At 38.9% G+C, this 25,093-nt stretch overlaps 1 protein-coding gene across 7 annotated transcripts; it reads right to left on the bottom strand.

The window, feature by feature from the left end:
- Nucleotides 1-585: 585 nt before the first annotated feature.
- Nucleotides 586-23,730, bottom strand: BPNT1 (3'(2'), 5'-bisphosphate nucleotidase 1). 7 transcript variants are annotated; one of them, XM_045809631.2, is made up of 11 exons: nucleotides 23,547-23,715; nucleotides 21,156-21,219; nucleotides 18,657-18,783; nucleotides 14,378-14,482; nucleotides 12,805-12,912; nucleotides 11,664-11,712; nucleotides 10,066-10,157; nucleotides 8,884-8,928; nucleotides 5,636-5,833; nucleotides 3,361-3,466; nucleotides 586-2,304 (listed from the first exon to the last, which is right to left on the bottom strand). In XM_045809631.2, exons 3-11 carry the CDS (start codon nucleotides 18,774-18,776, stop codon nucleotides 2,156-2,158), a joined length of 972 nt encoding a protein of 323 aa, XP_045665587.1. In that variant the 5' UTR covers nucleotides 18,777-18,783; nucleotides 21,156-21,219; nucleotides 23,547-23,715; the 3' UTR covers nucleotides 586-2,155. The 7 variants fall into 7 exon arrangements, with proteins under 7 accessions (XP_045665587.1, XP_087712382.1, XP_045665588.1 ...); XM_087856256.1 differs by having other exon boundaries at nucleotides 23,648-23,666; XM_045809632.2 differs by lacking the exon at nucleotides 21,156-21,219 and having other exon boundaries at nucleotides 23,648-23,730.
- Nucleotides 23,731-25,093: the final 1,363 nt, after the last annotated feature.

Genomic DNA, 25,093 nt, shown 5'->3' with positions numbered 1-25,093 from the left:
TGAGCTCAACAGGAGACACTTGGGCCAGTGTTACGTCCACTGATGAATGTTTAGTACCTAGAGCAGTGACTAACATATAGCACATGCTCAAAGCATTTTTTGTTGAACGTACAAATGGAAGCCAAGGTGAGAGAAAGCATGGTATCTAGGGGGAACTTTAAATGGCTGAGCACGGCCGGCTGGACATAAGTTAGTGATCAGAGCTGAGGCTGGAGAAGGAAGCAGCCATGACATCAGAGGTTCACATGTGTGACAAGAAACTTGTATTTTACCCTGAAGGCAATAGGAAGCCCTAAAAGATTTTAAGTAAGAGAGTGGCACTGCTATATTTGACTTTGTGAAAAATCGCCCTGGAGGATGTGATAAGTGGAGTGGAGAGGAGTTACAGTGCAGGCAGGCCGATTAGTCAGGAAGATGTCACAGTGATCTCTGGCAGAAATAAAGGAGTATCAGGGTGTAAATTAATGTATAGGGAACGTGAATGAAGAGAGAACGTCGACTTCCAAATATGCCTCTTGGATAACTCATTTTTAAATAGGAACCTGTAGAAAATGCCTTCAAAGTTATTCTCACATTGCTCTTGGGTGTTTTGTTTTTTTTTTAATTAGGTTTAGTCTCCTCTCTATAGATAGAGAATTCTGTTCTTAGAGGCAAGTAAATAGATTTAGGAAGTGATTTCCAAATTTGGCCAGTTATTAGGATCACCTTGAGGATTTGTAAAATAATTTAAGGAGGCATGGGAAAGAATGAAGAGCTTTGTAGATATAACATAATTCACAGACACCTGTGAGACATCAAAGCAGGCTCTTGGGCATGGCAGCCTAGAATTTGAGAAGTGTTTTGTTTTGTTTTATTTAAAGTAAGCTCTACACCCAAGGTGGGGCTTGAACTCCCAACTCCAAGATGAAGGGTCACACACTTTACTGACTGAGCCAGCCAGGCGCCCCTGTGAGCTCTAACCTAGATAAAGATTATGGAATTAAGGGCAAACCACCCAAATGAAGCCATATGTGTGGATTAGGTCATTACTGAGAAAGTGGAGGGAACCTAGAGCAGAATCTTGGTGAATGTTGACATTTAAGGGAAGGGAAACAAATAGAAACCAAGAAAGGAGACCAAGTAGGAGTGGACAGAACAGGGAAGAAGAAAATCACCGAGAAGAGAGTCGCAAGAGACTGGAGTCGTCAAAGGTGTCAAAGCCACAAAGACCTCTTCAGACTAGGTTACGGGTGTTCTGAAGACATTATCTAAACTTCGATGATTATCAAACTCCCTGGAGTAGCCTTCTTAAAACATACAGAATCAAAAATGCTGGGATGAGCCTATGACTCTGTATTTCTGTAAAGCCTCCTGGCTGATTCTGATATGTAGTTGGGTTTGAGAACCAAAAATTTAGACGACTTGCCTAATCCAGTAACAGAAATTTATTTAAAAGCACTGGAAGGAGATCTAAAAAAGAAAAATCTAGGCAGAATGTCAGAATAATTTTGATAGCTTATGTTATAATCCCCCCTTGGAAAGAACTAAGGTTAAGTACCTAACTTGCCACAGTTAGGCATTACAAGGACACTATTAAGAATAAAGTAATGTCCACAGTACAGAATATGTCATTTTCAAATGCTGCTTAAAAGTTTTAAAAGGTGGTAAAGAACATAAAGAGCTAGAATTAAATAATTTATAACAAAGAAGCTTTTTCCCATAAATCTGTTTCATCAACATACATGACATTTCAATATATGCATAACTGCAGGAAAGGAAAACTTAAAATTATGGTGAAAAACAAGAATGAGATTCAGGTAACAACTTGTGATTCTGTGCCCTGAAGAAATCTTGCCCACAAATAACAGGAATGTTGATTAAACAACCGACCAGAATAGCGAGTTGAAACTAAACCTTCCTTTCATTCCTCCAAGTACAAGGAGGAAAAGAACTGTCACACACTTACTTTATACATCTTTCTGATCTCACAACTGGCCTGGGTGATTAAGTAACCAAGAAGTTCTTTAATTTCTTTTTGTACACCTAAGGAACTAAATATAAATCACCAATCAACAATGAATAAAGTCAAAGTGGAACTCTAATAATTCCATCCGATTCGCTTTGAAGCATATAGAATCAAGTGTCCTCCTCCTAGCTAAATAAATGAAATTTTCCTTTAAGGAACAAGTGCATTTTTCACAGATTCCGGAACTCGACTTGCATAGTAGTCGTAATTGCGCAACGTGGCGAGGACGCCTGCGGAGTTCATGTGCTTCACCTCCTTGTTATACTGAAGGGCATTTCCATGGATATCGGTTAACTTGCCTACAGGAGAAACATCAATACAGCATTAGTGGCTGGCCAGATCGTTATGTTTCTAGTTATTTTTAAGTGCCTCTTACTCCCCTACGTGATAATAACAATTGATTCTGGATAAGATAGGAAAAATAATGAGTGACCCTAAAGGTTTAAGTTTTAATTCACTTGAATTTAAAACTATAGAACAATTTTGATTAACTGAAAGATGAAAAACTATTTTTTCTCCCTGATTAAAATTAATTTCATTTAGCGTTTTTAATTCATATTTCTCAGTATCAATTAATTTCTCTTTTCCTGAGATGATTACTTTTCCCGTTAGTTCTACGCCATCACTACTATTCCCATTTTCAAGTGTTTTCCTCATTCTACCACTATGAACACTTTATTTAGTAAGAGTTTAAGTGAAGTATGTTCATCAAATATAATTGCGTAACATTACAGTTTCATTTAGCATCCTAATGAGATGGGATTGTGATAAATTTGACTCCCTTGTCATACAATATGCTGATGAGATATGATATGGATAATATACTAGGAGAAAGGATAGAACAAAAATCAAGTATTTTGTTTAAGAGTAGAAGTAAACTGATGTCTAACGGAAATTGAAAAATCATCTTACTATGCATATATTTGTAATGTATTTTCAGTCAGATTAAAAAAAAATTCTAACTCCATGATCTTAAGCACTAGTACTAAAACATTTACCAGTATTGGCTTAAATGAAACTAAGTGAGGTGAAGACAATGGTGATGAACATTTTACTTTTCACACACACAAAAAAAGAAACCCTAGAAGCATTAAAGCCACAAATCAGTAAGGGTTTAATTAAATCAACTAGATGTAGATGGAAGTTCAAAAGATAAAAATTACTAAAGAAAATGAATTTGCTGAAAAATCAACGTTCTCACTTCTGAAATGTGGGGGTTGGACTGGCTCATCTCTAGGATTCCTTCGACCTTTTATATCCTCAGAATCTAGGTAAAGTAATATACTGAAATACTCTGTCTTAGCATAATATAAAAACGGTAACACTTGTAATTCCCCAAAGTAAAAGGGACTGACCTCCCACAGCATGTAAAATGACTTCCGGAGCACAAGTATCCCACTTCTTACATCCAGGACTCGCAAATACATATGCAGAGGCTTTGCCTTCAATCAGCTGAATTATCTGTAAGGTTGGAGATAATAATTATCCCCAGGCCATGAAATGATCAAAGAATAAGAGAAATTGCTTGTTTCTATCAAGTATATTTCATTTATTCCTCTGTCAGACTCAACTTAGGTGAAAGCCTTTAGCAGGTTGAAAAGACATGAGTATTACGGAGAAATATACAGAATACTATAGAATATAGAATCATACAGTGACCGGGGGTGGGGTGAGAGTGGTTAAATAAGCTACAAGGAGATCGGAACAGTCTTTGTAGTCCTACTTACATAAACGAAGTTTTCTTTTTATTATGTTTTTTCTTACTGTAAAAGCAATATACTGTTTATTGTAGAAAAACTGAAGATTTTTAATCTTGTAGATTACATAAAGGATAGAAGAACATCAAGTAGTACACTAATGCATAAACTGCAGTAAGTCCTAACACATGTGCAATGCTGATAGGCTAACAAGTAGTTTCTCAAGTCTTTGGAGTCCTCCTACGTATTACTGTTTCTACCACCAAAATATGAATTTTTAAACTGTCACCTTAATAACTCCTATAATTCCCAAACAAAACTGAGGTCACTGACAGAAACTGCATGACTCTTTAAAAAGAGTAACCTGCTATCAGGCTTTCATGAGTCGTTTACTTATTTTTGGTTATACTGTAAAATAATTTGTACTGTAAAATTCAGACTTCACATATTCAGATGAAGAGAGCAGACTGAAAGAATCAGGAAAATCTCAGTGAACGCAATGTAACCAATTACTCTTCTTAGTACTCTTCAAGAACACCATCAAACGATTAAACGTTGCTGTAGACTTTCATGGAAAATGTTTTTCTTTCATTTAAAAAATATGGGTCAAGTCTTATTATGTACCAAGAACTATCTCGGGTATATTTTCTTGAGGGAAGAAGGGCCGTAGCCTTCACTGGACTCTAAAAGAAGTCCTTGACATAAAAAAAAGTTAATAACTGCCCAACAAGGTCTTTTTATAGGAGAAAAGGTGGGGGATATGGAGGATAGGGACTTTTTTCCTAAGGAGAATGGTGCCCATTGGGAATAAAAGACCTAACGGGATTTTTGTGGTTATAAAAGTAAGGGCAAAGAGAAATCACCTGTCACTATTTAGTGAATACCAAGAATACATTTTTACTTTGAAATGTTTTAGATTTTTTTCCCCCCAAATACTGTTATTTTTAAACTCCCATTTTCATCCTCTTACCAGTAAATGCTTCTGGAAATCTAAAAATAGTTGATGATTGCTTCCAAACGGTAGGTGAAGAAAAATGAATTTCACTCAGTTCAAATTTACTATTTGCCTTCCCCGTGCCGGGTACACAAGTGTGAAATGCACATGCATCAGAACTACAGCCCGTCCAGTATCACCAGGCTCTGAGTTGGGGGACAGCATGAAATAAGGCTGGGTGAGAGATAAGGGCCAAAATACAGGGGAATTTACATTCCATTGTGCAGGGAGTTATCCAAGGAAGTCTGGCTGAGAGATGATGACAGGTTTCAACGAGGGTGGGGGCAGTTGAGATGGACAAGAAGAGACAACAGGGAGGAATTAAGAAGATACAGATAGGATATGAGGAAGGAAGGAGTCTAGGATGACTTTCAGGCGTCTGGCTGGAGCAATTAGGAAAATGGTGGTGCCATTAAGCAGACAGCAAATAGGAGGAATGCACGTAGGGGCAGGAAGAAAAAAGGAAGAGGTCCAATTGGGCATGCTGAATTTGAGATGTCTGCAGTATGTCATCGTGATGATATCCAGGAGGCAGTCAGATGAGAAGAGATCAGGGCTAGGGATGCAGATCCCACTGTGTTCTGTTTCACAATTTTCTCAGGAGGATGGAAGCCTAGGTGAAAGAATGGGGGAAGTATCTAGGAAGGGGATGCAGGCCCTTCCTTAGTGTCCGCAGAAGAAAGGTCTAGGAAGTAACCCAAGAGGGTCCCCAAGAATACGAGGGCTAGCAAGAGGCACAAGATCTCCTGATGACTTCTATTAGCACAGACATCTCTTAGATAAAAAGACTTGAACCATAACATTTTTTAAAAATTCAAATGTTGCTGAAATGTGCTTTCAATGGTCAATTATAATCTCTAATTCCTTCTTCCCAGATCTTATTTCCCATTTCGGGAAATGCTCAGGATTTCTTTCCATGATTCAATTGCATGTTCATACCTTATTTCCTGCTCCTCCCACTCGCAGCACGTCATCAGGGTTCATGGCGGTGACACAGTCAGTCACCAACTTGTTGTTATGGGAGCGGGTCGTTGTGATGATGTGTTTCCCAGCAGGCACCTCTTTCAGCTGAAACCCAAAGGCACCTAAACCTAAAACTCCCCAGATTGTCCTCCCCAACACAGCATCTGGTCCTGCCTATGTAAGTGAGTGAGACAATAGCAGAGTTTGTAATCATCTGGAGAAAAACGTCAGCCATACATAGAATATCGCTTTAGGTTAGCATCATGATTTCTTTTTTAATAAAAAATATGATACTGTAATGTAATAAAGAACAAGAACAATATCATCCACCATATAATTTTCCTGAGATAATCAACTGAGTATTCTCTTGCTGTTTTGGTTAAGAACTGGGTTTGAGAGCTACTGAAGAGAACTTGTGCTTATTCCTTAAAGTCCTCAGAAAAAGGAAACATCATATACTGATTCCCGTCTCTCTCTAAATCAGCCAGTATTCTCATTATTGTATTTGAAAAGAGCTGTTTGCAAAAGGTACTGAAGTCCCCAGGAAATGAAACACCATGTATCGATTACTACTTTTCATTATCCAAGGAACAAGGATCTTGTTACTATGGGAATAGGTAATGGCAATAATGTATTTTGCTGCTATAGAGACAGGGCAGCCGAACAGGCTGATACTGAAGAGTAGCCGTGGATAATGGGGTCAGGGTTAAAGATCTGACTGACAATTGTGGCAGCAGAAGGGCAATGACAATGCAGTCTTAGCATCTGTATCTTCCTTTGCAGAGCTCAAAGAGTTTTCAAACACATTATTATAACTATACTTCTCATACAGAAAAACATAATCTGATGGATAAAATGATTAACACAGAGTCATCGAAACACCATTATGTTAATACAGTAAACATATATTGTGGACATACAGACATAATATTTTACTGAATACTAAGCAAGTACCAGGCATTATACTAAGTGCCTTACATGTATCATCTCATTTAATCCCCAAACAACTCCACAATGTAGGTATTATCATTTCTTGTTTTCCAGATGAGAAAAACGAGATTTGGAATCATTAAAGTAACCTGCCCAAGGACTCCAGGAAGATCATAACCAAACTCAGGCTCATCTGTATTCAAAGCCAATTATTCCTCATCACTAAGCTATACTGCCCATTTTCCTTGTTAAAATAGGGGCGCCTGGGTGGCTCAGTGGGTTAAGCATCTGTCTACGGCTCAGGTCATGATCCCAGGGTCCTGGGATCGAGTCCCACATTGGCCTCCCCGCTCAGTGGGGAGTCTGCTTCTCCCACTGCCCCTCCTTCCCACTTGCGTGCATGCGCTCTCGCTCTCCCTCGAAAAAATAAATAAAATCTTTAAAAAATAAAAAAAATAAAATGCTTTCAAACACATCATCTTATTTGCCCACTAACAGTACCCTGGCTGCTGTTACACTGAAATATGCTTATGTTGCAGGCTGGATTTCCTGGGGAGCAGACCCTGAGATAGGGAGAGTGTTTATTACAGAGTACCCTTTGGATTAACCCCCATGGAAGGGAGGGAGGGAAGAACAACTGGGGGAGAGAGAGACACAGAGCTGTGATGCAGAGCCACCAACAGTCTCAGCTGGTCCTATGGGGAGCTCTGAAGCTAGAATGGCCCTTCAGAGTTATAAAAATCGGAAGGAAACACGAGGCACTTATACTTATGCAATAATCAGTCATTGGAAAGGGGCTGCCTTGAGAGACTGTCACATCACGGGACCATGCAGCTCTTCACAGGTGAGGCAACCCATGAAGAGGTGGCCAGCTGAAGGCTGTCTGCTCACAGCTCGCCCTGCAAATGGGGCAATAAGGGAACCAAAGAAGAAGCACTGGTGCTCAACATATGTTCATGTGCTTCCTGGGTTCACCATCGAGTCTACACTACAGGACAGTCTTAGAACTGAAAAGTACAGACGGGCTCTGATGCCCATTGGGCTGTCACTTGATTGCTGAGATACAGGTCATGCTTTCAGGGAACACAGTTATTAATGCAGCTCTCCAGTTATTCTGAAAAAGAAAGGAAAGCATACTAAAGAGTGGACACGGGTATTCTGCTTCCCAAGATGTCACAGTCCCTCCGTGAGTGAGTATGTAGGCAAAGATCTGGCACCCTGGTGAGATAAATGCAACCCCACAAAGCCACCAGCCAGCCTTCCGCTGAGCTCCTCGCCTGTCTCTCTCCTTCAGAGCACCACACCAACTTTCTGGGGCGAGGTGGGGGGTGATAAAGGCTAACATTGTCCTCTTACTCCATAATGGTTAATTACGATTCATAGTGGTTAAGAAGCAATCTCCGACAGGTAGACAGATTAGGTTTCCTTGCACTAAGCCACACTGTTTAAGTGCCTACCAGCTTCTGTATCTGTTAGAATACTAAAGTTTGAATTGTTAGAAGGCTTTTATCCAGCTCAAGGAAGCACTATAGAGTATTTGCTATGGGCCTGGACCTGGGTTTCTTTCTTTCTTTCTTCTTCTTTTTTTTTTTTTTAAGATTTTATTTATTCATTTATTCAGAGAGAGAGAGAAAGCGAGGAAGCACGGGGGAGGGGTAGGTGGAGGGGGAGAGAAAGAATCCCAAGTGGACTTCACACTGAGTGTGGAACCCAACTTGGGGCTCGATCTCAGGACCCCGAGATCATGACCTGAGCTGAAATCAAGAGTCGGACACTTAACCCACTGAGCCACCCAGGTACCCCTGGACCTGGGTTTCAATCTCCAGATCTGTCAATGACAAACTGGGTGGTCTGGGGGCAAGTTACTTGCCTCAGTTTCCTCTTCTGCAAAACAGAAAGAAAGTTTCCTTCAAGGACTGTGGTGTGTATTAAATGAGATAATACATGTGAACCCCTTGAGTTTGGCAGCACGCAGGAAACTCTTGACAAATTTTAGCTATTATTATTATTATACTGATGATTACTTAAAATTGAAGCTCGAGCCTTGAATACCATCAACAGAGCTGAGCAACTTTTCCACTTGTTGCAACAAATTTTAAGGCATAAGCAAGAGTGGAGGATGAGAGGAAAAAGAGTGCAGAGAACTGTGGGAAAGGGAGAGACAGCAATGGGAAAAGCAGAACAGGAGGAAGTGAACCGGGACATGGGATGGACAATGGCCACCTGGGGTGCCACAAGTCACCTGCCTCTTTTCTACCTACTAGTGGGGCCAAAACCCTAGCTATTTTTCTCACCTTTGCTTCATTCCTGTGTTCCCTTAACTTCTGCTTTTCATTGTTCTGTGGAAAATGAATACAATGTTTCTAATCTCAGAAAAAAGTGATGGAAAGTATTAATAAGTCCTAAACACTGTGATCTTCTGATGAAAAGTGCCATGCATTACAACATTATCTATGAATTAAATGCCCCTCTTTTAAGTAATAGTATTAACTTACTTTCAGGTTTACATAAAAAACCACAAACTTGTGTCTGCATATAATGCTGTATAAACGTTAAAGTCATATTAAAAGAGTTCATGGACACTTCAGCAATTCACGGTATAGGAGACTTTCCTCATAATGCACTTTTTTTGCTAAATGATTTTAAGAAGCACAGGATTATAAATAAAAAGTTTTAATCGTACACATGAAAAACAAATTTATCTTAGAAGCAGAGATTAACCCTGCTCTTAACTCAAATTATTAATTCAGTCGTAATAGTCCCCACTCTGGTTGCTTTGATTCTCCAAAGTTCTACCAAGATCACACTAATGTAAATACCTCAAATATTTTACTGCAACAATTTCCTTTAACATTTAATGCGATTTTATGGTATATTTCTGCTTTGGAATTACATTAGCCTCTTGCTTCTAAGGAAGACAGTTTCTTTGGAGTATAATAGAAAGTCAGAGCAGATTAGAGAGACAAAATAAAAGAGAAATGAGTGCAAGAGCATAGCTAGTTCTGTTATCAATGCTGACTGAAATTTAGGCGCTGTATAGTATTACCTGGAAAACAACATGGCTAGCATCTTTTCTTGGTTGAAATGGTTCATTTCTTCAATATGCTTCAAGAACCACCTGTAAATCAGGTGTCTCAATGACCAAGCTAATCAAGAACCATGTCAGTAATTCCCAAACTCCTACATTTGAATCATGAGGCATACACACACACACACACAAATTTATATATATATATAATACATATGGTGTGTCTGCGTACACACAGATACATACATATACATTCCTGGTATCAATGCCCTGAGAGGTTCTGATTCAACAGGTCTAGGGTATAATCTGGGAAGCTGTATTTTGAAGACCTCCCCAATAATTGTACGGGCAATGAAGCTAGAAACCACTGAATTAGATAACATCAGGAATCATGTAACACTCTACTTATTTATCTAATAAAATATTTTTGTATCATTTATAGTAATACCTGGTAGTTGTAATACGGCTGGTTAATAACTCCTGCTATGGCTTTTCCTTCATAAGCAATTCCGATAAGGACTGTCACGTTGTCAAGAAGACCTGTGAGGAAGAAATGAGTATCAAGAAGATCCATTACATAACTTTCTCATATTATGACTTATCATCAGCATGTCAATTGCTCCAAGTTATTTTTGGAATAAAAATAAGAAACCTGTAATGATTCACCCACGATCAATCCTACTTCTGGCAAAATGCACAAATTACAAGAGACGGCTGGCCAGAGACAGAAGTAGGATATTTAGCCACTGAACTGAATCGATAAACACAGCCTCATTAGTACAGTTTGTATACCAATGGAATAAGTCACCCATAACTCCACAGCCATTATGGTTAGACTCCTGTGCCCCTCCGCCACCATCCATGTCACTCCGGCCTGCTGGATCACTATCCGCTCCAGGATTACTGTCTAGACCTGCATTTCAAGCCTCTAAGGTAGGGTTTCTGCGGATTATCAAGCAGCATCAGAATTCACTGGCATAATTTTTTTAAAGTAGGCTCCACACCCAACATGGGGCTCAAACTCACGACCCTGAGATCGAGAGCTGCATGCTCTACTGACTAAGCCAGCCAGGCGCCCCTCAACTGGCATAATTTTTAATATCGATTCTCAAGGTCCTTTCCCAGAGCCAGTGCATCAAAATCTCTGGAGGTGGCGGTCCAAATCAAAACAATCTATCTGGGTGTTCTCATACATACTAAGCTGTCTAGAGCTTCCCTATTTCTCAACGGATCATAGTGACATTTTACTGCACACACACATATACATACACGTGCGTACATACCGTGCGACTGACTCATTATAGATATGTCTCATCACCCAAGGACACAGAAAGCTTTTTCTAATGATTATGAGAAATCCTTTTTTTTTTTAAGTTATGAAGCTGAGAACCAATATAAGAAAACCTATGTAGATCTCGGTTTCAAAAATAAAACTCTACACTTATATATGCTCTGCTTCTAAAACCTAAAACTCTGGCTCTGAGCCCGGTCTTTTTACTTCAGTGCTGCCAATTTTATTTTAATGTGTTGCTTTCCAATTTTTCTCAGCTTAGACAATTTCAGAAAGGAGAAATATTGTACCGTGTTCCCAAACTCATCTTCAAAGGTGGAGCCGTGAGGGAGAAAGTAGCTCACAGATGGTGAGGGCGGGGGTCAGGGAGGGGTTGGACCTGGCAGGGGAGGGAGGTGGCGGCAGAGGACAGCTGGGCTCTTCCTTGTTTTCTGCCCCAACACAGCTGGGGGTTCAGCGTAGGCCCTCTGGTAACCCTGGCTTCGTGTTAGTTATTCCCACCTGGGGGACACTAGAATCATGGCGCTGGTAGAGGGTCAGGGGTGGTATTTGAAGGGACTGAATTTTCTCCCTCCCTGTCTTGACAATCGCTGATAAACAGTAACAGCGAGGATGAACACACACACAGCTTTAGGGCATAAACATAAACTATGATGCTGGGTTGTCATGTAGCAGGTGAAATATTAAGTATTTCCAACTAAATATCATATACTAGACCTACTGCTATCGAAAACAAATACGGAAGAGGGACCAACCTTCAGTGTATTCCTTGGTACCATCCAGAGGATCAACCCAGACCACAAGCTGAAAAAAGGGAAATATCCAAATTAAGCATATGATATTTAAAAAATAGGTTTAAGTAGATTAAAAATACCTTTTTTTCATTTTTGAAGTTATATTTTGAATTGCTTAAGCTAATGTTATCAGTTTTGTGATAGTTAAAAAACGTTATTCTTTTATAATCATGGAAAAAGTCCATTTAAATTAGAGAAAAGTCTGATCTAAGAATTTCAAATAGGAAATGCTTTACTCATCCATTTACTGTCACCTGAACACAAACACAATACTATGAACACACTGAGGTCTAGGCAGTGGTACCGGGAAAACTGTAAAGTGGCACCAAAAATGTTTTAAACAGCATGTGGCTGCTACTCACTCTAGCACATAAATGCTGATTTTTAAAAAAATAACGACCGTCTGATTTTAACTTAAGGACACCGTTTATATCCAGCCAAGAAAAATGAACAGTTTATAACCTGACAGTAGACAGAAAAAGAAATCCCTTCTACTTAGGACTTCACCATGATTCAGGATATGCAGCCATGTCCACTGGAATTACAGTGCTTGGTGTGAACCTGTGAATGGGGCCCACTTCTCCCGGAAGACACCACGTCTCACCGTCCTTGTGTCCTCCCTCCGTCAGAGCAAAGCTCCTTACTCACGGTAGGTATTTGATGAATGTGTGTTAAATAAATCAAAACTCAGCAACTGAAGAATCAGGACAGTTATCTGAAGCCACAGATTTAATTGAAACAACTATATAAAGTAAGCGAGGTGAGTTTTGTGGCCTTCCCAATATAAAGCAGCAACCTGTTTCACCTCCTTCCAGCCTCCAACGCCAATGAAATGTTTTACCACCAAATCTACAAATTAGATGTGCTCCCTAGAAGTGCTTTTAGTAATAGTTTTAGAGTAGAGAAGAAACCGATAGGATGAGGAACCGAACCCTAAGTTAACAGGTCACACATTCCCTGGGGTCGCCTGACACATCTATGAGGGCCCTGAGAGATTTCAAGTTCCTGGGTGCCCCAGCTTTTCAATCTTACAGGCATCTCTTATTTACTAGAGCACAAACATGAAGGTTAACAAAGACTTCAGTAATCCTATGGCTCATACATCTTCTTCTTTAATAGCGCTGTACTGGGATGGGCATGGCTGCTGCAGTATCTCCTCCCACTGACCATCTTCAATGAGCTCTTGGTCCACTTCTTCAAAAGGCAGATCCTAAAGCAGATAACGCCAATGGTTACTGCAGCTGTTTGGTATTCACAGAGCACCCTTTGGCTTAGTAACAGAAGAAATCAGAGGTCCCTAGGCCTACCTGTTTCCCATTTATGTTTAGAGCTTAACTGAGTCAAAAAATAAAGCAAACTGAATAAAATTGCAAAAATGACCACATATGGCTCATCAAAGTTGACTACGAATAAATTCCCATCTTCATTATCCTGAACTGTTAAAAAAAAAAAACAACTAAGTGTTATAAACTTATTTAAATAAGTGGCTCTGTAGATGTCCATTGACAGATGAATGGATAAAGAAGATGTGGTCTATATATACTATGGAATACTACTCAGCCATCAAAAAGAATGAAATCTTGCCATTTGCAACGATGTGGATGGAACTAGAGGGTGTTATGCTAAGTGAAATAAGTCAATCAGAGAAAGACAATTATCATACGATCTCACTCATATGTGGAATTTAAGAAACAAAACAGGGTCACAGGGGAAGGGAAGGAAAAATAAAACAAGACAAAATCAGAGAGAGAGACAAACCATTAGCGTCTCATTAGAGACTCCTAATCACAGGAAACAAACTGAGGGTCGCTGGACGGGGGTGGGGGGAGAATGGGGTAACTGGCTGATGGACACTAAGGAGGGCACTTGATGTAATAAGCACTGGGGTTTTTTTTTGTTTTTTTGGTTTTTTTTTAAGCACTGGGTTTTATATGCAACTGATCAATCACTAAATTCTACCTCCGAAACTAATAATACACTATATGTTAACTAAACTGAACTTAAATAAAAAAAACAATCAACAAAAACAAACAAAAAAAATTAAAAGAGTTCTGACTTTAGTTTCCACGGAAACATTTACACGGCTTTAAATGCCTAACCTGCCCTCAACAGGATTCAGTGTGTGTAATAATTCATCATGAATTAATCATTAAAAACCTATTTGTAAGCATAAGATTCCTGACCCTTATCATCCTAAGCCCTTAATAAACACACTTTTAAAAAACTGAAAAATAAATAAATAAATAAATAAATAAGTGGTTCTGACATCAGATCTTCTCCCTCAATTACACGAGATGTGCATTCCTTCACTTTCACAGTGTTATAGTCTTTGGATAAGCCTAATTAAAAAAACCCCAAAACAAAAAAAAAAAAACAACCAGAAACAACAAAATCCATTTAATCCAAGGTCCTAGAACACTGCCCATCTTATAGTTTGTATGCTGAATATTACAACAGAAACCCTATCTTCTGCGGTTAAGAATTGAGACATCTGCTAGAAACGGACTAAATATCTTATCATGAGACATTTCCTTCCAGTCCCAGGAACAGGCTAATTATTTTGGTGTTAAAACACCAGATATAGTAACTGTGATACAGAAGTCATTAAAGTGGCAAGTACAAATCCGTATGATACACAGTCATTAAAAAAATAGTGCCTCCCTGACAAGTCTTACCTCTTCCCCTATGATTGTCAGTTTCGGGAATTTCCGTGCCAGTGAAGAGCATATGCTCATTTGTGCCAATCGGTCAGCTTTGGTCTGCAGGTCTGTTGCACAGGTCTGTAACAAAGAATGTAAATTTCAGCAGACCTAATATGAAATAAGTTGTCCTCGGATTCCTAATGCATGAGTGTCTATGCCCTTTAAGTTGCACTGACTGTTTTTAGATTCACAGAACTGAACATCAAATGAGTTGACTAGCTTCCTGGCTTGGTTTTTCTCATGGGATTTATAGTGGTTAACGTTTGGAAAGGAGCTGTTAGATTATTAGAACACTTCCTCCCCCACTTAAGAAATCTCCTTCATAAGATCTCTAGATCAATCGCTTGCTTAAAAAGATGAAGAGATAAGAAATTCATAACTTTTCAAGGCAGTAAAAGCTAAAAACTATCTTTAGCTGTTTGAAAGGTATTCCCAATTTGGATCCTTCTCTAACTTCTACTCACTAATCTTCTACTAATCTACTAACCATCCACTTTCCTAATAATTCAACAGGTCCTCAGGATGATAGAAAGAATTCCTATTTCTAAAGTATAAAAACTATGAAAATGAGCAGCAATAACATTTGATATATAGCATTCTCACTCAATCCCTATGTCAGATGGTGATTCTAGTAAAAGACAGTGGAAAATCTTGCAAATGACAGCCACAACCTCTTTAGTTAGGCTGCTTTCACAGAATTCTGACATGTTGCAATTTATATATGCCTGGTTAGGTGGAGTTAGAGAATGTATTGCTTTGAACACTAAAAATTTTACAATACTTTTTAATGAAACAAGGAATGATCATGAAAATCAAAGGCTTTCATGCCACACTGAAGCCTGCTGGTTACCTTAATGCAAAGTACTAGTGTGCTGGCATGTAGGGCCACAAAGATCTTTGTTTTATTTCCTAAAGAAATGTGTCTGGCACCCCATAGGTACTCTAGAAATATCTGCTGAAACTACTTTTTTTTTTTTAAAGATTTTATTTATTTAATTGACAGAGAGAGACAGCGAGAGAGGGACACAAGCAAGGGGAGTGTGAGAGGGAGAAGCAGGCTTCCTGCCGAGCAAGGAGCCCGATGCGGGGCTCAAACCCAGGACCCTGGGATCACAACCTGAGCCGAAGGCAGATGCTTAATGGCTAAGCCACCCAGGCGCCCCTATCTGCTGAAACTTCTTAAAAGAATTGTTAAATTTGAAGATGACTTCTATATCAATCAAGTCCAGAGACTACTCTCTAGAGAAAAGCAGACACATTGACAGCCATTAAGCATATGAGGAAAGCTATCCCAATTCTTTCTTGTCCGGGATAATATTTCCTGCTCTTTCTACTGACATAGTGTCAGACTGAAGCTGAATCATTTGAATTCTTTGTGTGACAAATTTAATTCTGCCCTGCCTCTTTTAAAATGAGGTATCAACAAAGTGCCTGACCAGTAGAGAGGACAGGGTGATTGTTACCTTTTTTATTATCTCTTATCCAGAAGTACGTGACCAGTACAGACGGCAGGGAGATTATTACCAGTACAAAGGACAGGGAGATTATTACTAGAAGTGTCTGACCGTTACAGACGACAGGGAGATTATTACCAATGCAGAGGACAGGGAGATTATTACTGTTTTTGCATTACTCCTTAGCTATAGGCTACAATGTGGTACATCTAATATAATCACAGCATAAAATCAATTTAAAAATAAGTGATGCTAAGGAAACTATCTGAAAAGAAATGATCAAAGGTATTGGCAGTGGTGGCATGATGGATAATTTTTTTTTTAAAGATTTTATTTATTTATTTGACAGAGAGAGAGACAGCCAGCTAGAGAGGGAACACAAGCAGGGGGAGTGGGAGAGGAAGAAGCAGGCTCGTAGCAGAGGAGCCTGATGTGGGGCTCGATCCCAGGACTCTGGGATCACGCCCTGAGCTGAAGGCAGACGCTTAACCGCTGTGCCACCCAGGCGCCCCATGATGGATAATTTTTGTTTACTTTTGCTATTTCTCTCCATTTCCTATTTTTCATAATAGAAAAAAAAAAACACTTTAAAAAAGGCCGTAAGATTAGTAGCCTTCTGAAAGTCGCTGAATTACATTGTTGGCTTATCACTGAGCATGGATGTTATCAACTAAAACCTCTTTTTTAAAGAAATATAAATCAGATTTACTTCTTACTACATGAGTATTTTGGCAACTTATTAATTATTCCTGATATAATATCCTGTTGGATTTGGCCCTCTTTTCTCAGTGTTTGTAACTTTTTGAATACTTATTCTGTGATCCAATATATTAACTACTCTTCCCAGGTTCATTTTACTGATAAATTTGATAAGTATGATCTCTATATCCTCCTGTTCCACGACATTTTTGAGAAGTTACATTCAATGAATTGTTAAAACTGTATTTAAGTTAATGGTTAAAGAGAAAAGGACAGAGTTGGAAGCGGAGTCCTGTGATCTGTCACCAAATGATCTTTTCTTGGTTAATGTGAATTGTGAATTAAAACAAATGTCTGGGTAACATTGTTCACCCACTTATGAATATACCCAACAGTGGCTCAAGATGGGGGATGGGAGAGGTCATCTCCATGTTTATCAATAGCTTGAATCTTTTTTGACAATGGAGAATGAAAAATTATTTCTGAAATCAAGATATCTTGTATCTACTTCCTATACTACTAAGCCCATACATCTATCAAAATTAGAAATGAGATTTAACTTGTTCTTGCAATTTTCATTCTTTTTTTTTTTTAAGTTTTATTTATTTAAGTAATCTCTACACCCAGTGTGGGGCTCAAACTCATGACCCTGAGATCAAGAGTCAAGTGTTCTTCTGAGTCAGCCAGGCACACTCCCTGATTTTTATTCTTAATTCTTTTTTCTAGTCAGAGGAGTAGGGGGGAGAGGGGCAGAGGGAGAGAATCGTAAGCACGCTCCATATTCAGCACAGAGCCTGACGCAGGACTTGATCTCAGGACCCTGAGATCATGACCAGAGTTGAAATCAAGAGTCGGACGCTTAACTGACTGAACAACCCAGCACCCCTATTCTTAATCTTTAAAAGCACTTATGTTGAATGTCCTATAATTTGCTCATCTGAACTTATTACTAAGTTGTTTTTTACTCATATTTTTGGTCCTCATTTTTTTTCTGCTAACAGCCTTAGATAGATCCTTGATTTATCATAAAGGAGTGACTTAACTACAACTCTATTTATAAATCATTATAATGTTAATGGTTAATCATACCCTGTAATTTTCTAACTTGGGCAAAATTACAATACAATCTTCTTTAAAGGTTATCATAAAAAGTCAACATATGGAAACTTACATTTAAAAATTGCAATGTGAAATGATGACCAAATCTTGTAAAAGAAATTCTATTTTAGGGGCACCTGGGTGGCTCAGTTGGTTAAGTGTCTGCCTTTGGCTCGGCTTGGGTCAGGATCTCAGGGTCCTGGGATGGAGCCCGCATCAGGCTCCCTGCTCAGCAGGGAGCCTGCTTCTCCCTCCCCCTCTGCCTGCTGCTCCCCCTCTTGTGCTCTCTCTCAAATAAATAAAATCTCAAAAAAAAAAAAAAAGAAATTATATTTTAAAGTAGAACACATGCATAGTAGGATTTTCTTTTAAGAATCAACTATAACTAGGGGCGTCTGGCTGGTTCAGTAGGTAGAGTCTGCAGCTCCTGATCTCACCATTGTGAGCTCAAGCCCCATGCTGGGTGTAGAGCTCACCTAAAAAACAAAAACAAAAAGAATTAACTATCATGATGAACTATCTTTCTGATAATTTACCTGTTTGTTTTTTTTTAATTTACCTGAATTTTTAATTTCCATACTAGGGGAAAAATAAAACAACCTTGTCTTGTGTTTCTTTTCCATGAAGAAGAAAAATATTTAAAGCTCTGACTATAAGGAATACTTATTTATATGCCAGATTTTATCAACATGTCAAGTTCACTAAGGACTATATATGTCTTGTAAGAGATTACTTTAGGATATGAAGCTTGGTTATGGTACTCTGGGGCTGAACAGCAGTCAGAAGGCCCAAGCATACAAATAAAAGTTTTGGATGCAGGAAGTCTGGAGTCATTTTCAAAGCAGAAATAGAATCTATTTGAACTAAGGGTCTAGCAATCTCCATAGGGGAGACATTAATTATTTCAACTATTAAAGTCTGTCCAGATTATTACATCCTTTAGCTAAAACGTCAAAGAACAAAAATAAAGTTGTTATGAAATGAGATGGGACTTTCAGTACCTTCTCCACGATACCCAGGTCTCCTTCAGCAATAACACGTCTGACTATGGTTCCTGCCTTTTGAGCGATAGAATAAGCTGAGGCTACCAGCCGCATCAACACGGTGGGACTGGAAGCCATGATAAGCCTGAAGGGGAAATTAAGAGAACCGTTGTTACTTTCAAAGCCAATTACTGGTTTCAGTCACTTGAATTCAATTCAACACATATTTACTGAGTACTTAACTGTACAGATTCTTTAAGAAATATTTACTAAGAGACTTAGAAAAACCTCCATGTCAGCAATAACTCTCTCAATAAATTTTATACTCTTCTTTCTCTCTGCAGATAGGACATTTTGAAGCATGGGGAAAACTGGCCCAGGCCTATGAGCATGTGAGAAAGTTTTGCGTATGAGGTGTATGTATGTACGTGCAGAGGCCGTGGAAAGTGCATCGGGGGCTAAAAATATAAGATATAACATCTGCCATGGACGAGCTAATATTCTGGTGCGTTGGGGGTAAAATATTGTAACCTAAAGTCTGTAACATAAAACTGGTACGAGCCAAGAGAGGTATGAATAGCATAAGGGATGTGGGTGTACATACAGACTAATTTTAAAAAGGAGGGGTTGCATGGGATTACAATTAGTTTCTAAAAACCAATGAATGTTCCATTAGAGATTAAATAAAATTTAATCTGCTGGCTATTTACTATCATCATCAGTTGCCAAATAAAGAGAACATGCACTTAATTGGGGTGAAGACCAATCATCTGGAAAAGTAATGAGTGTCAGAATAGCCCCTGGCCCCATGGAAAATACTGGAAAAACAGCCTTCAGGATAACGTGTATATTCCTCTTTGAAAATACAAATTCAAACCCTGCAATTTTAGTGACTGTTCTGAGGCAGGGATGTACCACCCAGACTCCCTTCAGGGCTGAAGAACATTTCCCCACTGATGAGACTGCCACCAACAGATGGCTCCTAGCTGCCATCTTTCTTTGGGAATTTATCTGAGAGGAGTCATTGCACCTGCAACAGGTCAACAGAGGAGATGGGTTTAAAGGCCACTCTACACTCCAAAGGGGCTGCCACCCCAACTCTGCTGGGTCATCCTAGCTTCTGAATGCCCAGCATGGATGGTTGACTGGGGCCCTCGCTGAGACTGCATCGCCGGCCAACTCCCCACTTCCCAAGGCATCACTACCTTTTTCACACTTCCCATAAGTGATCCCACGAACACGCCCTAACAAACCTCTTGGACTTTTTCTCTGTCTCAGAGTGCTCACAGGGAACGAACTGAAGACAAAAACTCTCGTTCCTCTAAACGAATCAGGTCAACATTATTTCAGTGCAACGAAGGAACACAATATAGAACTGAAGGGACATTATGAATCTCCATTCAGCAAGCCATTATTCTACCGCCAATTTCTGACTGCATATTTGATCTGACGTGCCTTTTAAGCTCTTTACATCTTTTTTCTCCCATCCGCATTCTACTCACAGGGATTATGGACATTAATTGAGACAATACACAGGGGAAGTGTTTGAAACCCTTCAAAAGGAGAACAGAATTGAATTTGATGTAAGGTAATGAATTTCATACTGTGGCCAGTAGCTGTCTGGAATTAAGACGAAAATAAAATGAATTCCTATGTATTAAATTCTCTTTATCTTATTACATCATAATCAGGCTAGATTCATTTTATTGGCATGCTAGGTGGAAAAACTGCTTATGAAAATTACCTAAGACTCAAATAGAAAACAGGAGAAATAATTCAGCAAACACTTTGTTGACCTTACCTCTACTTCCTTATTATCCATGACCAGAGGCATATCTGATTTATTCCACACTGGAAAAGGTAGTCTTCAGGCAATCAATCATGTACTACCCAAATGTCTTAACTACTGAGGCTATTTTAATATGTGTTGGTATGCTCTTTCAGTCCCCATGTTATTTAAATGCCATTGGTGAAAGGCAGATCATTTTCCCTCACTGTATGGTAGTGTTTTACCTTTCCACAGATATCACTTATGTTTGAGCCAATTAAGCAATCATTCCAGCCTTGTCAGGCTTCAAATATGACTAAACCACTTCCTTTTGTTTCCACATTCACAGTATTTTCTTATGAGGACAACCTTTTAGGCTTTTTCTACTACATTCCTCATAAAATGCATAGTATACAAAATGCCATTTAAAGCTAACACCAGTTTCATAAGAATGTAACAGGTTTGATGTAAAGCATAACAGTGATTTTTAAAGAGAACCCGCAAATCGCTTTTAGTTGGCAAATAAAACATTTCTACCGATTTCTCTGAAATACTTCTTCGGCCCAAACATAATTAGTGATGAAATATTATCCCCTTGTCTAATATTTTTCTTACTTTTTTTAAACAAATGAATACAATTTTGGCCCTTAATAAAATGAATCTAATCATATTATCAAAACACATCTGGAAAACAGGTTCCTTTTAGCCTTTTTAATTGTGCCCCCTCCCAGAACCCAAAGGAGAATCACCTGTTGATAGTATTGCTGGAGAACACACCACGCTGCGGGGCGCCAGCAGCCTCTGAAAAGCTACCTGCAAATTGCAAACTTCCTTATAGCAGTTCAGATTATATACAGGAGACTTCCTTCTCTACCAGTTTTACATCTTCTGGGTCCTAAAGCACCACCCTTTGGGAACACAGCTTTCGGACAGCTTACTCAAAAACAGGATAAGGTAGCTAAACACACAGGTTCTGCAGCCAACCGCCAGTGTTCAAATCCTGGCTCTGGCGTTTCTTAGCTATGTGATCTTGGGAAAGCCACTTAAATTCTCTGTGCCTCACTCTGTAAAATGGAGCTAGTAATAGTATTGTAATTATTAAACGAGTAATGCAGGTAAAGCACTTGTAACAGTCCCAGGCACAAGGTAAGCACTAAATCATACTGGCTAATCATGATTGTGACAATTGTTCTCATTACTGGCTATCCTGCAGAGACAGGGTAGTGTTCCGGGCAAAAAATTCCTATAGCTTCTGCAACATTATTTTGACCCTGAGGATGTAATATGATAACCAATACAATCCAGAATCACGTTACAGAGGTTTTTTTTTTTTCCAAAACATTCAGGGCTTGAGGCTTAAAGTGCGTATGAAAAAGGTTGTATGCCATTTACGGCTATCAACCTAACATACCATCTTTTAAGAAACCTTTATAGTAGCCAATACGGCTAGCTCTGAAGGATCAAAAACAGGAATCAAATGATCCATTTCCTTTGATAGCCTGGGAGAGGTATCTTGAATTGAATATAAGGGTGGTGAACACATGAGGATTAAATCGGATCTAAAAATGAATGATAGTGGTGCCTGGGTGGCTCAGTCAGTTAAGCCTCTGCCCTAGGCTCAGGTCATGATCCCAGGGTCCTAAGATTGAGCCCCATATTGGGCTTCCTGCTCAGTGGGAAGCCTGCTTCTCCCTCTCCCTTCACCCTGCTTGTTCTCTGTCTCTCTCTCTCTCTGACTCTCTCTCAAATGAAAAATAAAATCTTTTAAAAATGAATGACGAGTTCCTGATCAAAATACAAAGACTGTATCTTTTGAAACCTGACTGAGTGATGCTACGGTTGAAGGTCATCTGGAAAAATAAAAATATGAGCATAGCAGAGCAAATTCTGAAAAAAGAACAATGAGCCAAGATACTCTCCTTGCCAGTTACCAAAATATGATATAAAACTATAGCAATTAAACAGTTTAGTCCTTGGCGGAATTAAATCCCAGAAATAGATCCAAACACACTAACGGTGGTATTTCAAATCACAAGGGAAAGTTAGTGCAAAAATGGTGGGAACAGTTGCTGATCTTTTAAAAAAAATGTGGGAAGCTTTTTGCATTCTTTGTATCAATATACATTCCAGATCAATGCATGATTTTAGAAGTAAAGAATGAAACCACAAAAGCATGAGAATAAAACCGGTGAAATATTTTGTAAATTTGGTAAAGGACTTTTAAACATGAGAAAAACTAAGAATCTATAAAAGAATATATTGACAAATTTGACTGCACAAAAACTAAGATATCTATGTAATCAAATTACCACAAGCAAAGCAGATGACTGACAAAATGCGAAAAAAATTTTTGTATCATGTACTAGACATCTGAGTTAATTTTGGTTATATAAAGGGCTTTTACATCAATATGTTAAAGATGAATAATCTAATAGAAAAATGAGCAAAGGACACAAATAGGCTATTCCTGTTAAAAGAAAAACAATGGCCGTTAATTACATGAAATGCTCAACTTAATTATGAAAGAAATGCAAATTAAAACAGCAAAAGATGATTGTTTATGTGTAACACTGGCATAGATAAAAAAGCCCAGTGTTGGCTAGCCTGTGAGGGAACATCCTCCTGAACACTGTTAGCAAGGATGCAAAGTGGTTAAAACCTCTTAGGATGATTTTGAAAAGCTTACTCAAAGTAAAATGTACACATCTTTTGAACTAGCAATTATATTTTCAAGGAAATCTGAATAAATCAAGCAAGCCTATAAGTATGTAGAATAGATAGTAGGAAGAATATGTGCTATTTGAACGAAATTTAATTTCAGGCGTAAGGCAGTCTCTAAATTTGAGTGCACTAACGAACCCACTGTCTAGGTTTGCCTTGTTAATTCTACAATAAATAGCCTTGAAAAGACCCCGGAGCATGAAAATAAACGCACCGATCAATTAAGTTGTTGACACTCAAGAATCTAGGTCCGAAATTGGAATATCTGGAGAGGCAATCTGGTTCATGCAAACTTTTTTCTTTTTTAAACATAAATCCCTGTAATCTCCTTATATCTGTGCAAAGGGGTGGAGTTAGGGGACCAAAAAATTTCAGACCTGCCCAAGGCCGTTGTCCCGACTCGCAGGGGAGAAACTTACAGTGACAAGCCCGGAACAAAGCTAGACGAAAGACACTTGCAGGGTAACAACAGCAACAACAGAAAGCTATCAAGCAACAGGTCCCTCGTTGGGTCCAGTACCTGGCCGCCTTCCCGTCAATAGGTCGTACGTTGGTGGATGTAGGACAAACCTACCGCAGCTACTGAGCATGCGGGAAATTCGGCGCAGGCGCAGAACAGCTACTCCCACGGCCGCCGGAGACTCCCGACCCGCCAGAAAAATCCATTTCTCCGTGTTTTATCTTGAACTCTCCGGCGGCGTGTATCGCCTACTGTCACAGCAAGAGGTGTGTCTACTTTAAAAGATTCATTTTGGTTTTAGGGGTCTTCCAGTCCACTTTGTACACTCTTAAAATGTTCATTGGACTAGTAATATCGCATTGCGGTGGTCAGCGACGGCCTACCCTTGAACCCCAAGTGTCCGCGGACTGGCTTCAGGTGGTCCACGATACCTCCGCTCCCAATAGCAAAACGACTTTATGCAGAATTACCACTAGTGCTTACGTTGTTGTTGTTGTTGTTGTTGTTTAGCACTTATTGAGATTCTTAAAAGGGTCTGTGACCCTTTCAATGCCTGCCAGGAAATCCTGGGAGATACTTTATTTTCCTGACCAGATAATGATTTGTTATGTTAATGATTTGGGAGTTGGTGGTTGGTTGGTTGGTTGGTTGCTTTTTGCGGCACAGAAGAAAATCTACTTCTGATTGTTATTGCACCAACAAAAGTAAAAACAAAACAGGCAAAAACAAAAAAATGCCTGTTTATTCATTTAGGCTTTCACCATCTATTTAAGGAGCACACTTTTTGTGCCTCTCTGTGTTTATGTTTTTGTGCGAAGGTAGATAGGCAATGAAAATAGCAGAGTGAGTGGGCAACGATTTTTTTTTCAATATTAAGCAGGGCACGGTGATTATAATATCAAAAATAACAAAATAAGATGGCAGAGTTAATAGCAAACATCAGTTACAACAATAAATGTAAATTGCTTTAACACATCCATTTAAAGACAGAAATTCTCCAACTGACTAGGAAACAAAACTCACTATGTTATTAGAGTAGAATTCAAGGCAAGAAAAACTATCAAAGGGAACGGTCATTTTGTATTGTATTGTTAAAGGTATCCTTTATATTACTGAAGGTACTACTTTATGTTTAAATTGAGTAAGTAGCTCATGACCACATTGTCATTGCTTAGAAGAAATGAAAAATGCAAAGAATACTCTCTGCCAGGTCTTTTCTCAGAGCATGTGTCCCGGGATTGGAATTTTGCTTTATTTCTCCTGATAATGCAGAGCCATATTGCACCATCTAGTTTTGTAGTTTAGACACTTAGCCATATTCTAACTACAAAATACTTAAATTTTTTATGATATTTTCCCCACTACTGTACACTTGCTTTAGCTTCATCTAATTCAACAGCAGTTTGTTTTGTGTTTTGGAGACTTGCTTTTACCGGACTCTTTAGGGAATTTCCCGTAGCTTTCATAAAAGCAATTACCTTTGCATTAAAAGACAAAAAAATTGGT

The sequence above is a fragment of the Ursus americanus genome, chromosome 2 (genome assembly GCF_024610735.1).
Source record: "Ursus americanus isolate L20-20 chromosome 2, mUrsAme1.1.p, whole genome shotgun sequence".
NCBI lineage: Eukaryota > Metazoa > Chordata > Mammalia > Carnivora > Ursidae > Ursus > Ursus americanus.
Note: the sequence above shows the minus strand (reverse complement) of the source record. Positions and strands in the feature narration are given on the sequence as shown.